The sequence below is a fragment of the Neophocaena asiaeorientalis genome, unplaced genomic scaffold, assembly GCF_003031525.2.
Source record: "Neophocaena asiaeorientalis asiaeorientalis breed wild unplaced genomic scaffold, Neophocaena_asiaeorientalis_V1.1 scaffold147, whole genome shotgun sequence".
NCBI classification, from domain to species: domain Eukaryota; kingdom Metazoa; phylum Chordata; class Mammalia; order Artiodactyla; family Phocoenidae; genus Neophocaena; species Neophocaena asiaeorientalis.
Genome location: NW_020173758.1, coordinates 6,729,957 through 6,745,525, shown reverse-complemented (window position 1 = coordinate 6,745,525; position 15,569 = coordinate 6,729,957). Strand labels below are relative to the sequence as shown.

The window sequence follows — 15,569 nt, the reverse complement described above, 5'->3', positions numbered from 1 at the left end:
ACACTCACCAAAGGGTTCGCCAAGCTGGCAGCTCACGAGGGAGGCAGCTGGTGAAACTACGGCCGAATGAAAAGGCGAGGATGGGAACGTGCGCACTTGGGCAATCCCGGGGCAGACTAGGGAAACCCCTTCCACCCGCCACCCCCTAGTGCGTCCGGAGGAGGAGAGGGGGAGGGCGTGGGGCTCCTCGGGCCAACTTCGCGGCCGGCTCTCCTAGCGGGCGAAGAGCTCCGGCACTTAGCCGGTCCCAGGCTGGGGGCTTAAACATAGGGGATCGCGGGCAAGCCTCGTCCGTTCCCAAAGGTCATGCCGTGGGCACTGGTCAGACTCCCTCCGACCGGCTGACCTTTCGCCTCTCCGCCCCAGCAGCCTGGGTATCATTCTTAACCGCGGTGGGACAAGGTCGCCCAGCCAGCTGACGGAACGACCCCTCACGTCCAGCTAGTCGTAAAGTGCCGCAAAGCGCAGCAGCGGCGCTTTGCGGCACCGTAGGTGAGGCTGCAGCGTGGATCCTCGCTCCGCGCAAATCCTTCGGGTGGGCAACTTCTTCTGGGAAACCGCGGCAGATAGGAGTTTGGGGAGGACGGTGACCCAGCTACGATTCTCTCAAAGGGTAATTGATCCTAGGTTTGTGTAACAAGAGAGCAAGTGGGTAGGGTTGTTTATAAACAGTACAGTCCTTATTTAAAAGCCTTGAAGTAAGGTTCTTAAACCTCCTCCTTGTGACATGCCGTCCCTCCTCGTGCTATTTTGGTTTTCGTCTAAGTGTTCATCACTAGATTTTAGGCATCCTCCATGTAGCTGACACTTGATTTTCTTATTCATTTCGTCCTGCAGTCGCCCTCCCCCTGGACTTTGAAATGCTTTACATGATCGGTTTGGGCCTGGGAGATGCCAAGGACATCACAGTCAAGGGGCTGGAAGTTCTAAGACGCTGCAGTCGAGTGTATCTGGAAGCCTATACCTCAGTCCTGACTGTAGGGAAGGAAGTTCTGGTAGGTGCTTAAGGCTTTCCAGCCTCCTGGGAAGAACGATATTTAACAGCTGATTTTTATTACACCAAGCTGAACCGAATTTTTCAGGTCTGTTGGTTCAAATCCTTTAAAACACATGCCCTGCTTATTATTAAGAATCTGAGGAGTACAAGAATGGAAATAACACACTAACCAAGTGACTTGGAAAATGAAAGGGTGCTTTTTCTTACTTTACAAGTCTAATTGTGTAGCTTTCTCCATTAAATAGGAAAGTTGTTTTACACTCCTGGGGATAATGATCAGAATCTCGTATTTCATGAGATAGACAAGAAATCCTTTCCGAGTTGAGTGCTAATGAGGTGCTGACACAGCCTTAATGAGTTGGTAATGTATTCAGGAACCAAGCTGAAAACCTCCCCCCTTTGAAGTATTTCCATAGGGAACGGTAATCACCTTTCTGTCTGTATCATATCCAGAGAGATCTAACCTTTGAATAGACATCTCCCAGTAAGGCTTATACCTATACACTTGGATGTATTGAGTGAGCCTGGAACTTAGTAACCATAGAATTTGCTAGTATATCATACATTTACCTGGCTTTGGTTAAGGGCTCAGTAAGTTTTGGAGGAGGGGTCAAATTCAGGTTCATTGTCAAATTTCAAATACAGTGTAAATTAAGATGAAAAGATTGATGGACATGTTATAGGAGGAGGGAGAACAATTTAGGATTGTCTGGTCTATCAAGTCTTCCAGAGAAAACGGTGACCTAGAGAATTTCAGGTCTTCTGGCCTCTCAGATTCACAGCCCAGAGAATTCTGAAGGTCTCAGAGTTTCTTTAAAATCTTAAAGGACTGCTACTTGATTGGCCATGCATTGAAACAAAAGTTGTGTCTAATGAACAGCTTTTATTTGTTGGCTCCAGTTTATTAAGATGGAGCCAGAATATCCAAGCTCAAGATGATAGAAATGTTCCTCACTAATTAGTGATAAAGGACAATTAGAATGAACTTAAAATCTTTTTAGAGAATATAGACAAATCAGTAGTTTTATAGAATTGGACGTGATTTTATGTCTTTGCTCTGTCACATGTTAACATGTGACCTTGGACAAGCCCTTTAACTATAGTTTCTTACTTTGTAAAAAGAGGACAGAAATGCCTACCTTATAGGATTTTAGCATAGCGTCTGGCACAAAAGTGTTCAGAAAACATGAGTTGTTAACAGATACATTTCCAAACGTGTCTAAACCTCAGTTTCTTCATTTGTCAAATGGAGATAATAATCAGTTGGAAGGCTATTAAGATTATATCATTTATTAAGATGATGTATTTGAAAGTGCTTTGCAAATTTAAGTGCTAGCTAAATGTTAATTTTGGTTGCTATGATTTTTTTTAGATATTATTTTTTTTTACCAAAAACATATTTGTAGAGTTACTACATACAGGGTCAAGATCTGGGGCTGAGCTCAAGCTCACAGGTAAATTATATGTACTTTGTTAAGGTACTAGAATTCTATTTCTCAACAATAAAAAGTGCTAATATTTTTAGGACACTTATTATGCACTGTTTTAAACACTTAACATGTAGAACAGGATTATTACTCTTTAATTACTGTTCGCAGTTTTAGAAGCACAGAGAAACTTGTCCAGGGTCATACAGATAGTGAATGATAGAGCCAGAATATGGGCCAAAGCAGTCCTCAGTTGAGATCCACCACTTTTGACCATACTGTGTCTCTGTACTCTTAGGGATAGATAATAGCTTCACAAAATATAACGTCACAGAACACCTACAGAGAAGTTAGAATTCAAGTAAAGTGGTCAATCCTGGATCCCCCCCGTCACAAAATTCCACTGATCCGTGAGCCCCTCTGGGTCTTCAATTCATGTTCTTCCCTGAACAACTTTCCATACATCAATCACCTTAAATGAATCCTTTCTGGAATAAAGTAAGGTATAAATAAATACAATCATGCCTTATATTGCCCAGTAAAATTTTAGAACCACTTTATCTTCAGCCACTTTCTTCCTTTAATTTCTACCTTTTCTTTCTTTTTTAAACAAATTACTTAAATAGTTGTTAAGATGTGCTCGTACAATCTGGTCTCAATAACTCTAGATAGTTATTATACAGTGAAAAAAAGATGGGAAAATTCTGCAATGAATATATGCTTCCTTTTATCACTAATTACACAAAATAATTTTTTTTAAAAAAGGGCCACATGGATGTTGCTAAAGAAATCTAGAATTTATCTGTTCTTACATTGAAAGCTATTATTTTCAAATTGCCAGATGGGTAGTATCGTTTATATATTCCCTATTATTCAGAAGTTAATTAAACTAGAGACAGTGAATCCAGGAAAGACTTTTAGTTTTGGTATATACAGTTTGGATTTCTTTAGGCACTTTCTGTGGCTAAATTATTATCTTATGTGCCGATTTGATATAACGCACCTATATACGTTATACAACGAGATATAAGCTATGATCTTCATTCTCAAGTGGGTCATGATTCATCTGTGTTTACCCAGGAAAACTTAAATAATACTGGAAGATGTAAATAACAATTCATGACAGTAGTGGAAGAGAGAAACTATAAAATTATATTGCTGACAAGAACTTGATTATTTTATTTAAGCCAACACTTTTTCACCAATTAAGTAGTAGAAGCTATCTCAAATAGCTACTAGGTATTAATTACAATTGAGGTACATGTAAGAGAGAAGGTCACTTCAGACTGTGCTGGTCAGGGAATACTATGGAACAGATGGAATTTGAGCTATGTTTTCAAACGACACATCTCAATTGTTTTATTTTTGTTTTGTTTCTTTTGTTTAAATCATGGTCCAAATACAAAATGATAATATTTGTATAGCTCTTCAGGATAAATGGAGGAAGCTGCTCATGGCCTGCGAGGACTAACTTTGGGGCCCTAGCTACCCTGCATAAAGCAGAGATCATTCATCTCTGCTTGTCTATGCCCCATTTGCAGTTCTGTGAAGTCCTGCAGTCAACTAATGTTCTGTGTCCTTGGGCAGCCATTTAAATTCTTTGCTCTCTTTCATATCTGTAAAACAGGAATAAAGATAGTGCCTATGTCATAAATTGTGGTAAAGATTAAATGAATTCATATGCACAAGTTCTTAGAAGAGTGCCTGACCACAGAGTAAGCCCATTGTAAGTGTATTATTACAGAAATTGTTATAGATGATATTTGATAAGGGGAAGAGCAAGAGACAGTTATTACTATAGATAAGATTTGGTAAGGGGAAGAGAAAGAACATTCCTTGCTGAAGAAAAAATAATAGTGAGCAAAAGCAGGGAGGAGAAAAACAAATATTTGCTATAACTTGTTCTTGGGCAACACCAAAATAACTTTCATTTTCCTCTGGTGTATCTTTTCCCTCTTTTTTTCCTTCCAGTTTTATTGAGATATAATTGATATACAGCACTGTAAAAGTTTAAAGTGTATAACTGACATAATGATTTGACTTTCTCACATCATGAAATGATTACAATAACTTTAGTGAACATTCATCATGTCACATAGGTACAAAGTAAAAGAAAAAGAATTGTTTTCCTTGTGATGAGAACTCTTCGGATTTACTCTCTTAACAACTTTCATACGTAGAGTACGGCAGTGTTAATTATATTTATCATTGTTCCTTCTCCTTTCTTCCTAACATACTTCACCTCGGTATACCAGCCAACTCTGTTTCCTTGTCCTCCTATCTAACCGCTGTGGATTGAGATTGGAGGGATAGGAGAGAACAGTAAAGAACTTTGCATTGAGAAAAATGAGGCCATCAGCTATGACCTTTATTAGCTTCCTATTTATCCTTACCCTAAATCTGAATCTGTCCTCCCTCCAGTCTTAGAAAATGACTTGTAAGATGAGGTCTCTTCCTGTTCAAGTCTAATGCCATCTAGATGGGTTTTCTTTCAAACTTCTTCTCTCTGTTCCTTTGGAACCTTACTCCTGTCAATTATTCTTTCTTCTTTATGTTCGATCTATATTAATATCCTTTTGTCCTCTCAAGGGTCAAATACAGTTGACCCTTGAACAACTTGAGTTTGAACTGCACAGATCCACTTATATTTGGTTTTTTTTTTCCATAGTAAATACTACTGTACTACTTGATTCGAGGTTGGTTGAATCCACGGTTATGGAGGAATCACAGATATGGAGGGCTGACTATAGGTTATACTCAGATTTTTGACTTTGTGAAGGGCCGGCACCCCTAACCCCTGCATTCTTCAAGGATCAAGTGTATTGTCCATTCCGAAAACTCTCCTTTTTTAAACCTCTTTTCCCCTAGTTATTATTCTGTTTCTCTCTCCTTTTTCCAAAGCTTTTTGAAAAAGCAGTATACTTCTCTTGTCCCCCCACGTCCCCCTATGTCTCAAGACTCCTACAAGCTGAATTCCATTTCTCTGAAATACTTCTCTGTTTATTGAACAATTATTTAGTACCTGAGAACTCCAGAGGATAGTTTTGAATTTTTGTCTGTTTTACTTCTTTTGACATAGTTGACTATTCCTTGAAACCGACTTTCAAGACATGGCTCTCTATTGGTTTTATTCCTGCTTTTGCATTTTTCTCGGTCCCCTTTGTAAGCTCCTTATTTTTCCATTCCTACTTTAAATGTTAGTGTTTTTGTTTTCTTTTTAAGATTTTGTTCTTGCATTTGTTTCCATATGCTACTTTGAGCCTTTACTCTTCTACTTTTTGATTAGGTAATATGTTAAATAGTTTGAAACTCAAAGATACTAAAAGGTATATATACATCAAAAGATTTCTATCCCAGTTCTTCCTTCTGGAGGCAATCATTACTAATTTCTTGTGTATCCTTCCAGAAATACCCAAAAGTAATTTTAGCTGTTAGTTTTTACTTTCTTCCCTATATACAAAACCCACCAATGGAAAACTAAGAACTAATTTTGAGTTTTACCTTCATTTTCACGAATGGAGAAGATTAGGGCTGAGATACGAAAACTGTCTAATCAATCATTGGATAATATATAGTATAAATTTAAAATCATTTGTTAAATGGTGCTGCTTGGTTTTTAATTTTCCTTTCCTGACCCTGACTAGCTTTGATGTTCCTATAGCACATATAATGTGGTAGTTAATTCCCCGCTAGACATTATGCTCCATAGGGCAGAAGTCATGTGTGTCTCATTCACACTGTTTCCCAACATCATGCATAGAGCTTGGCATGGAGGTCGTACACAGAAATATTTTTCAAATGAGTGGTTGAACGAATACATAAATAAGTGGTTAAGATAAAAATAGTGTAGTACCAGTCTATTTCTGCTTTAGCAATCTCTTCCTTTTTTTAAACATTCTTTTTAAAGAGGATCAACCTTTGATTGTATTGAGGTGTTAATGTGTGTTTCTCTTTAAGGAGGATGTTTTAAAAAAATAAATCTGTTGTTTCAATTAGATAATGAAATATTTCTTGGTTAGGGTGAGTGATAAATATGAAGTGATCATGATAAAAGACTTGAGGAGAGAGTGGATTTTCTGTTGTTAAGTCATTTATAAAATATTGGATAGGATTACTGCCAGCATTAACCTAGTAACATGTGACTCCTTGATTTTTAAGAAATGTTAGAAGTTCAGAAAAGAACATTGTTTCCTTCAGTTTTCAATAATCATATGTGTGTTCTCTTACATATGTGAATATAAATGTTCCGCAGCTGTTTTTTGTTTGTTTTGTTTTGTTTTTTGGCTGCATTGGGTCTTTGTTGCTGCACACGGGCTTTCTCTACTTGCGGTGAGCGGGGGCTACTCTTGGTTGCATTGTGCGGGCTTCTCATTGCGGTGGCTTCTCGTTGCAGAGCACAGTCTCTAGGTGCGCAGGCTTCAGTAGTTGTGGCACGTGGACTCAGTAGTTGTGGCGCATGGGCTTAGTTGCTCCACAGCATGTGGGATCTTCCCTGACCAGGGATCGAACCCGTGTCCCCTGCATTGGCAGGGGGATTCTTAACCACTGCACCACCAGGGAAGTCCCCTCTACAACTGTTAAGTTTATTGGGCTTACAAAATAAAAGTAAGATGTATAAAAATGAAGGATTAAGAAAAAATATGTGGTACAAGTGAAAATAAAACATTTTCATCTCTGAAAACATCATTGTCATTGGGAACTTCTGGAACGTTATCTCTAAGAAGATATTCAGAGAAAAGGAAAGAATCTTTTTTCACATTTGAGGAACAGATTCTACTTAAGTATTAGGAAGTAATTATCGCAGTTGGAACTGTAGCCTTTATCTTCAGATGCTTAATCATTTGTTCATTTACTCATTTGCTTGACAAATATTACTGAGTAGCAGATACTCTTCCATTACAGCAATCCTTATAACTTTTGACATGATATAATCCTTATGACAAAAATAAACTTCTCAGCATGTAAGAAATAGTATTATTTATCTGTGCATCCACTTTTACTATATTTGAGTCATATTCGATATATTACTCCACAGGAAATCTGTTATAAGATTCATGATCTTGCATAATAGGTTGTAACCACTACCCCATGACAACTAGCACACTCTTACTTCCATGCTGCCATTCCAGTTAAGGTCACCCTCCTGGGTTTGTGCTTTAGAGTTGAACTTCTGTGGATTCGTTCACAAAGCAGTTTGTTTGGAGAATTCTTATATATTTAGAATTCTTTTCTTGCTCCTGCAACTCTGCCTTTTTTAGCAGGAACTAGGAAATACAGTTTTAAATTAGTCTTCAACTAAATCTTAATTTTCTACTGTTTCTCATTGAAATTATCTTCTTTTTTAGTCAAGGTCTCATAGATTTCCCAAGGAAAATTTAATCAAACCCAGCTACCATGTATGTGTATAATTATTGTTTAATATATTTATTCTGCAGTACTGTGTTTCTGAAGTCAGGCTCATGCATACATGTTCTCTATTCATCCTACAATGTTTGGCCTGGTCTATTAGACCCAAATTTAGAGGTTAATTTAAAATGCAAAGAGCCTGAGGTGTTAAGAGGTCTACCTCCTCTTGGGATATTAAGATAGCCCCAAAGACAGAGTTTAATTGCAACATGATACAGAGGGCTAGCTCATTGAAGAGTTGTAGTCAATGATCTGTTTGGATGGTTGCCAAGATTTGCACAGGCCCCAGACAAAGACTGTTTTGTGTGTGTGAGAGAGGGGTGTGTGTGTGTGTGTGTGTGTGTGTGTGTGTGTGTGTGTTGAAATGGTCACCTGTGTCTCATTTTTATATTGGACTTAAATCTATAGGAAGAGTTTTATGGAAGAAAATTGATTCTCGCTGATAGAGAAGAAGTGGAACAGGAAGCAAATAATATTTTAAAGGATGCTGATATCAGTGATGTCGCATTCCTTGTAGTTGGTGATCCATTTGGGTAAGTCAAAGGAGATATTTTGAGTTTTAATTTATTTACTTTTTTAATCATTAAGAATTATTTTATTACATTTAAAACTTTATCTTCCAGGTCCTGATAGGGGACTGTTTAAATAGGCTCTGTCTAAAATTTTGTAGTTTAAACTTTCATTATCTTTGAGATTAATGAAGAAAATTTATTTGGGAAGGATGTCATCATGTATCACTTACATTGATTATCAAGTGTCAACTCTAAAGTTTATATCGTTGCTTCAGCTATTTTTTTAGAAAGTCACTTGGGGCATCAAATAACCTAAACTAGTATATCATTATTAAATAAGTATATTACATTATCAAGAGTTGTACCTGCCATTTATTTTGCAGGTAAGTGCAAGTATCTTCTGCTTGCTTTGTCCTCGGCTTTTTTTTTTCCTTTTTAATCATCTACTATTTAGCAATACTGTTGTCACTTTACTTGCCTTGAATTGATCGTTTATCAAGCCTCAGATTTCAATTTCTTATATCCACTGGGAGCTCTGTTCTTCCCCATTACTAAGAAGATGGACTTATACTTGTCTAGTCAAGCATCATCAATCTCTAATGTCAAGCCAAACAGAACAGTTCTTTTTCTCCAGCTGGTGACCCAGGATTTATGTCACAGGTTTAAGGAACATAAGGACAATTAAATCACTGTGAACCCACCACCAAGGATATTTTTCAAAACAATTACATGTGCATGTAATTGTTTTGTGCATGTTAGTTACATGTGCATGTGTCTGTCAAAAAGAAAGTAATTTATATCAATATGAGGTGCCAGAGATTATGTATCATTATGATACTTAGTTGCAAATGGTATCCAGTCACTGATGAAGTCCAGTAAACCTATGCTACTTGAAGTGAGATTTGCAGGCTATTGCCAGCCCACAAACTTACCAGTCCATGATGAGATAACTACAGAAATTGAAAGTAGGCATTTAGAAACTTTTATAGCAATTTTACAAAATAATTTTATCTCTGCTGAAGCTAATAGTAAAACTTTGGAGCTTGTATTTTGTATTATTTTATATTTTATTTTTCTAATAGTTATTTTTTTTTGCATTTTACAAAACTAATGTTCCATGACAATTTAGAACTTAAAAAATATTGGCCTTTCACACAGTTTGAGAAGCACTGCTGTTGACTTTTGTTTTACCATGTTTTTCATATCCTTTCATTCCTTTCCTCTGTGGCAGCCACTATTCTACCTAATCCAAGCTCTCATTATACTAATTTAATATAGTAGCCGTTTACCTGGTCCAGGTGTAAATTCTTAACTCATTACCTATGCTGTGATCAAATTCATGTTTGTAGATCCACAATTTTAAAATCTCACCCGGGCTCAAAATTAGACTATTATTAGCTCCATCATTGGCCAGACATGAAAAATACTGTCTAGCCTGCTCTTCTACTGGTGTCCTGCCAGTGTTGTACTGAAACCCACACTCACGCCAACCAGTTTGCCCTTCCCTGATCGTCATGCTTTCTCACCATCATGCATTTGTTCAAACTGTTTTCCTCATCTGTAACACCCTTTGCCCTGTTTCTGACTGTCAGAAACCTACTCATTTTTCAAAGCCCAGCTCAAACATCACATTCTCTGTGATATAGTTCCTAATTCACCCAACCAGAAGTTATATCTCTTCTTAACTGCTGATGTTAGTTTTCATATATTACCTCACAAAGTATTTTTTTATTTGTATATTTACTCTTTAGATTTGTAGGCTCCCCTTCACATTTTTATCTCCCTAGCTTCCTTCACAATACTGAGCTTATAGTAGACATCAATTAAATATTAATTGAAAGAATTGTTAATATTTTGCCTGAGGTCATGACGAAGGAGGACCAGGTGTATTTGGACTGACATCCATTCAGCAAATATCTTTTGAGCACCTATCTCATGACAGGCATTCCTATGTGCTGGATATATATTAGATGATAACTCATGGGGTTTACAGTTTAGTAAGGGAGATTGACATTAGTTGAAGAAAAAATAATAAATTAAAAAAATCAATAAATCTGTAAAGGAAAAAATGTAGAGACTAACAGGAACAGACTTATTTATGCAGGGTCATATGGAAAATCCTTCATGTGGAGGTGATATTCAAGCAGGTATCTAAAACGGAAAAGGAAAAGCAGAAGGGAAGAACATTCTAAGCAGAGGGAACAGCAAGAATGTATTCAAGTAACTGAAAGGCCAGAGTGGTTGGAGCTCAATGAGTGAAGGAAAAAGGGACCTGAGAAGGAGTTAAATACATAGGTGGGATCCAGACATGTAAGGCTTTGGAGGGAGTAGGGATTTTGTTTGAAGTACAGTGGTAAACTTTTAGAGGATTATAAGCAGCAAATAATCACAATCTCATTGACATTCTTAAAAGATCACTCTAAATGCTTGGGTGAATGGGTTTTAGGGAGGCAAGGGTGGCTCTGGTAGAAGAGAGAAAAAGACAAACTGGGAAAAATTTAGAAGGAAAAATGCTCGGATGTATATAGTAGATGAGGAAAAGGAAAGAAGTCTTCAATGATTCTGGCTTTAGTAACTCAGTAGTTGATTATGCCATTTTTTTAAATGATGAAAGCCAGCAGGAAAAAGGGCTGGGAGAAACAAGAATTGGTTCTGGAAATATTTTAAGTTTTGGATGTCATATAGACAGTTTGATATCTGCTACTGGAGCTCAAGGGAGGATTTATCCTGGTTATATGACTTTTGAAGTCATCAGTATCTAGACGGTATTTAAAACCTGAGTAGTGGATGGAATCACATTAGGAAGGAACAAGAGCAAGAACAGAAGACCTAGGATGATCAATCCCTAGGAAACTGGCATTTCATGGTCTCTCAAGAGCAGAGGATGAGGAAAACCGATAGAGTGTGCTGTCACAGAAGCCAAGAAAAGAGAATGTTTTAGAAAAGAAAGAGTGGTCAGCTTTGATGTACTGCTGAAAGGTTAAGTAGAAGATGAGGATAGAAAAGTGTGTGTAAACTTAAAGGCTTTATTTTATGGAGGAGTTGGTGCTTGAGCAAGGTCTGGTTTAATAGTTGAATATTGTGAGGTAAGATTGTGGGGTAGGATTGGGGGGCGGTTGGGGTGGAAGGAGGGGTGGAAGGGAAACTTCAATGTAAATGAAAAAACTGAGGCCCAGAGAAAGTGCTGTGACGCTGCTCAGAATCCTTCAGTGACTTCGTGGCCTTAAATCTTTTAACAGTTTATCTACTTCTTCCTTTGGCTACTCTTCTTTTTGACTGTGGTAGAGCCAAATTGTATAACTTTGCCATTTTGTAAATGTTTTGCAGTATTCGTTCTCCATGTCTTTGCTCGTGCTTTTTCCTTAAACAGACTGTTCTTCCTAGTTTTTATTTAGTGAAATAGTAGATTCTTTAAGACCCAGCTTAGATGCCACCTCTTCCATGAATCTTCCCTTATTTTATTCAGGAGTAAGTGCTTTTTTTTTTTTTTTTTAAACTTCTAGCCAGTTAATTTTCCCTATGTCAGTGACTAATCATATATAACCTTGTATTTGGATTTATGTAATATTTACTGTAACTGTAGTTATTTTTCATTTATCCACTGGATTACTGTTGGGTTATAGTAGCTGGAGACAGGGTGGTAAGGAAGGTGTAAATTTTAATTGGGCCTTGAAGAATTAGAATTTGAATTAATTAAATGGATAAACCAGGAAGGGAATACAGAATGCAACAAGGCACTGAAATTCTTCCATGTATATATATGACCAAAAAAATGTACTTTGTTTAATTTTAAGCCCCTTTCTACTTATTTGAATAAAAATTTCAAAAAGAAGGGAAAACTGTTTACTCAATCTTAAATTCTTTTTTCTAATTTTTAAAGATTTTCTAATATTTTTTAAATATTTAAAAATTTATTATTTTAGCCATTTTTGAGTGTACAGTTCAGTGGCATTAAGAACATTCACATTGTTGTGCATCCATCAGCACCGTCTATCTCCAGCAATCTTAAATTCATGGAGAAGGTAATTGAAAGTAAGTTCAGTCAGTTGGTGTAGTTCTCATCTTTGCCCTTTTAATCTAGGTTATTAAAAGGAATGTGGAAGTTAATCACATAAATAATGTAAATGACTCTAAAAATGTTCTGCATCCGTAGATCTGACTCAGTCATGTGAGAGATGACAGTCTTAAGCTTTCTGTCCCCATAAAGAGCAGTTGAACAGGGTCATCATTAAACAGATTCCTTCTGGACTTCCCTGGTGGCACAGTGGTTAAGAATCTGCCTGCCAATGCAGGGATCACAGGTTCGATCCCTGGTCCAGGAGGATCCCACATGCTGCGGAGCAACTAAGCCCATGTACCACAACTGTTGAGCCCGCATGCTGCAACTACTGAAACCCATGTGCCTAGAGCCCGTGCTCCGCAACAAGAGAAGCCACCGCAGTGAGAGCCCATGCACTGCAGCAAAGAGTAGCCCTGACTCACTGCAACTAGAGAAAGCCCATGCAACAACGAAGACCCAACACAGCCAAAAATAAATAAATTAAAAAACAAATTCTTTCTAAAGATGGTTCTGTTTTTATTCCATTTGCTATTTTAATATGCTCTGTAATATGTTCATGGTACATGCACACACATACACACACACAAATATTCCTTTATTCACCTGTCTCCTATGTGCCTTAACTTGGATCATTTAATTGCTTCCATTCTGCAAATTAATGTTATTATAAAATAAAATTTAAAATAGACATACTAAGCCTTATACATTCAAATTGTCACCTTTATGAATTTCATTTTATTCCATTGATCACAACATTTTTTTTAATAATATGATCTTTTCTCACTACAGAGCTACAACACATAGTGATCTTATTCTGAGAGCAACAAAACTGGGAATCCCTTACCGAGTTATTCACAATGCTTCCATAATGAATGCTGTAGGCTGCTGCGGTTTACAGGTAATACTACAAAAGAACGGGTTTTTTCTTATGGTATTTAGCAAAAATGTCTTAGTTTTCTACAAATTTCCATAGATTTTATTGTATTTCATGAATTATGAGACATTATTATTTTACATAAGACTGTGTATTAAGTTTTTTAATACTAGATTTTTTTATAATAATTTTCCCATAGCTTAGACTTCTTTTCCCCTCACTGGAATAGATCACTGAAATTTAGCTAGAGAAAGATTTTAATTTTATATCCAAATTGTAATATACAAAAAAGGGAATATAACCAAATTAAATTGGTTAAGTATTCCTAAAACCTTTTAAAATTATTCCAAATGACTTACTCTGCATTGCTGAGACCCATGTTTTTCCACCCAGTATTGTTTTCTGTGCTATTAAGAGCACAGTGATGCAGCATTTCTTAAAATAATCCATGAAAGAGCTAAAAGCCAGTGATATTAGGCTTTTAAGCCAGCTTTGCAATTATTGATAGTAAAGTTAGTTGTTTTTGACCCAGAAATCTTGGTTCTGAGGAGTTAAAGGAGCACTCCATAACTGTGTTTAATATTTTCTTCCAGGCTGCTGACATTCATTTTACAAGTTTGATATCTGTGTTCTGATGTTCACACATATATAATCCATGACAATTGTGACTGCTTGTGGCCAACAGTAGTTTTAAGACTTTATTGATTGTTAAGACGCATTCCTATTTCAGATGTATTATAACAGGAAAAAATTTGCATCTTAGAATCTATGAAATAGGTATTTCCCAGTATATCTTCCTGGAATGCATAATTTAAAATAGCTGTTTACAAAGTAAGGGACAGCATGAACAGAACTATTGGCCTGTATCGGTTGGTTTCCTCTCTGGGAATATGAAACAGGCATTTTATTCTAATGAAATCTTAAATATTTTGATCATATATATGGAGAGTCCATTAGAAAAGTAGTCAAGAGTCTCTCAAATATTCTCAAAATCAAATAAAAGAAAAAATAGTAAAGATTTTTTGGGGAATCATTTATGTATTTCTAATCTCTTGGGAAATATAAAGATAGCTTGATCCTTTCTACACAGGTATTTTGAAGGAAATATAATCCCATAAAATTTAATTAATATTTCTATGCTTTAGTGAAGCCCATGGATAAAAGCTACTATCAGTTATGAAGTACTGGCATGATTATTCTGATCAATGCAGTTTCTAATTTTCTACACACTAATTAGATGTCCCAAATTAAAGGTGTGATACCACACAGAATAAGAGCTGCTGATTATTAGGCACAAAGAGACAACTCACAGCCAATGGATCACCTAGACTCTGAATTCAATTGCTAGTTGTATATATAGGAAATCTCAAAAAACACTTTTTCTTTTCTTTTGTTCTGAGGGTCAATAAAATGCTATTTAATTCATCCATTAAAAAAAAAAAGTAGCTGTTTACAGCAAGAAGCTACATTAGCCTTGGTACCCAATGCTGTGTCTGTGGCTTTAGAGGGACCTGTATTTTCTGTATTACCTATGAAGAGTAGCTCACTTTAATTGACTAATCCAGGCATCCCAGAAATACTGCCTTTGGTTCTGAAGAACCAGAGAAAAAGTATAAATGATTCACCTTTCAGTATTCATTACTTCCTCTTAGTTATGACTACGTCTAAATTGGCAAAGAACTTTGCTGTCTGTTTTGTCTTCTAATAAAATGCATACTTTAAAAAAACCTCGCCAATTCAAGTCTTTTTTACACTTAAAATTTTTTCCCAACATTTCTGTGTTGGAATAAATTGAATTCTTGACTCTCAGATTCATGAGTGATTCTCAGTCCAATATTCTTTCCTCTAGACATGCTATCTTTTAATCATTTAAGAATGATTGCCATGAGAAAGGAAAAAAAGAGGAATAAATTATGTGATAGACAAAAATGTGTAAATCTTAAGCTAATGGACTATATATAAGGGACTATATATATTTTTTCATATTGGTTTTAATTTTATTTCTGGTGAAGAAGGTTAGTTAGCCCCTTTCCATCATATTTTGCTCTAAATTATCTTCTAATAATCTATTATTCAGAGTTTTTTGCTTTTTAAGCGTACTTTTTTTTTAACATCTTTATTGGAGTATAATTGCTTTACAGTGTTATGTTAGTTTCTACTGTATAACAAAGTGAATCAGCTATATGCATATGTATATCCCCATATCCCCTCCCTCTTGCGTCTCCCTCCCACCCCTCTAGGTGGTCACAGAGCACCGAGCTGATCTCTCTGTGCTATGCAGCTGCTTCCCACT

At 36.5% G+C, this 15,569-nt stretch overlaps 1 protein-coding gene across 2 annotated transcripts in view; it reads left to right on the top strand.

Annotated features, from left to right (window-relative positions):
• The first annotated feature begins 492 nt into the window (after positions 1-492).
• The window catches only part of DPH5 (diphthamide biosynthesis 5), a 34,456-nt gene continuing 19,379 nt past the window's right edge, over positions 493-15,569 (top strand). Inside the window, exons 1-4 of one of the 2 annotated variants that reach the window (XM_024751201.1) lie at positions 493-613; positions 838-995; positions 8,239-8,363; positions 13,192-13,300. In XM_024751201.1, coding sequence (XP_024606969.1) covers positions 861-995; positions 8,239-8,363; positions 13,192-13,300 — 369 coding nt within the window. In that variant the 5' untranslated portion in view covers positions 493-613; positions 838-860. The remainder of the gene's footprint in view (positions 614-837; positions 996-8,238; positions 8,364-13,191; positions 13,301-15,569) is intronic. The other variant, XM_024751202.1, reaches the window with a different exon arrangement.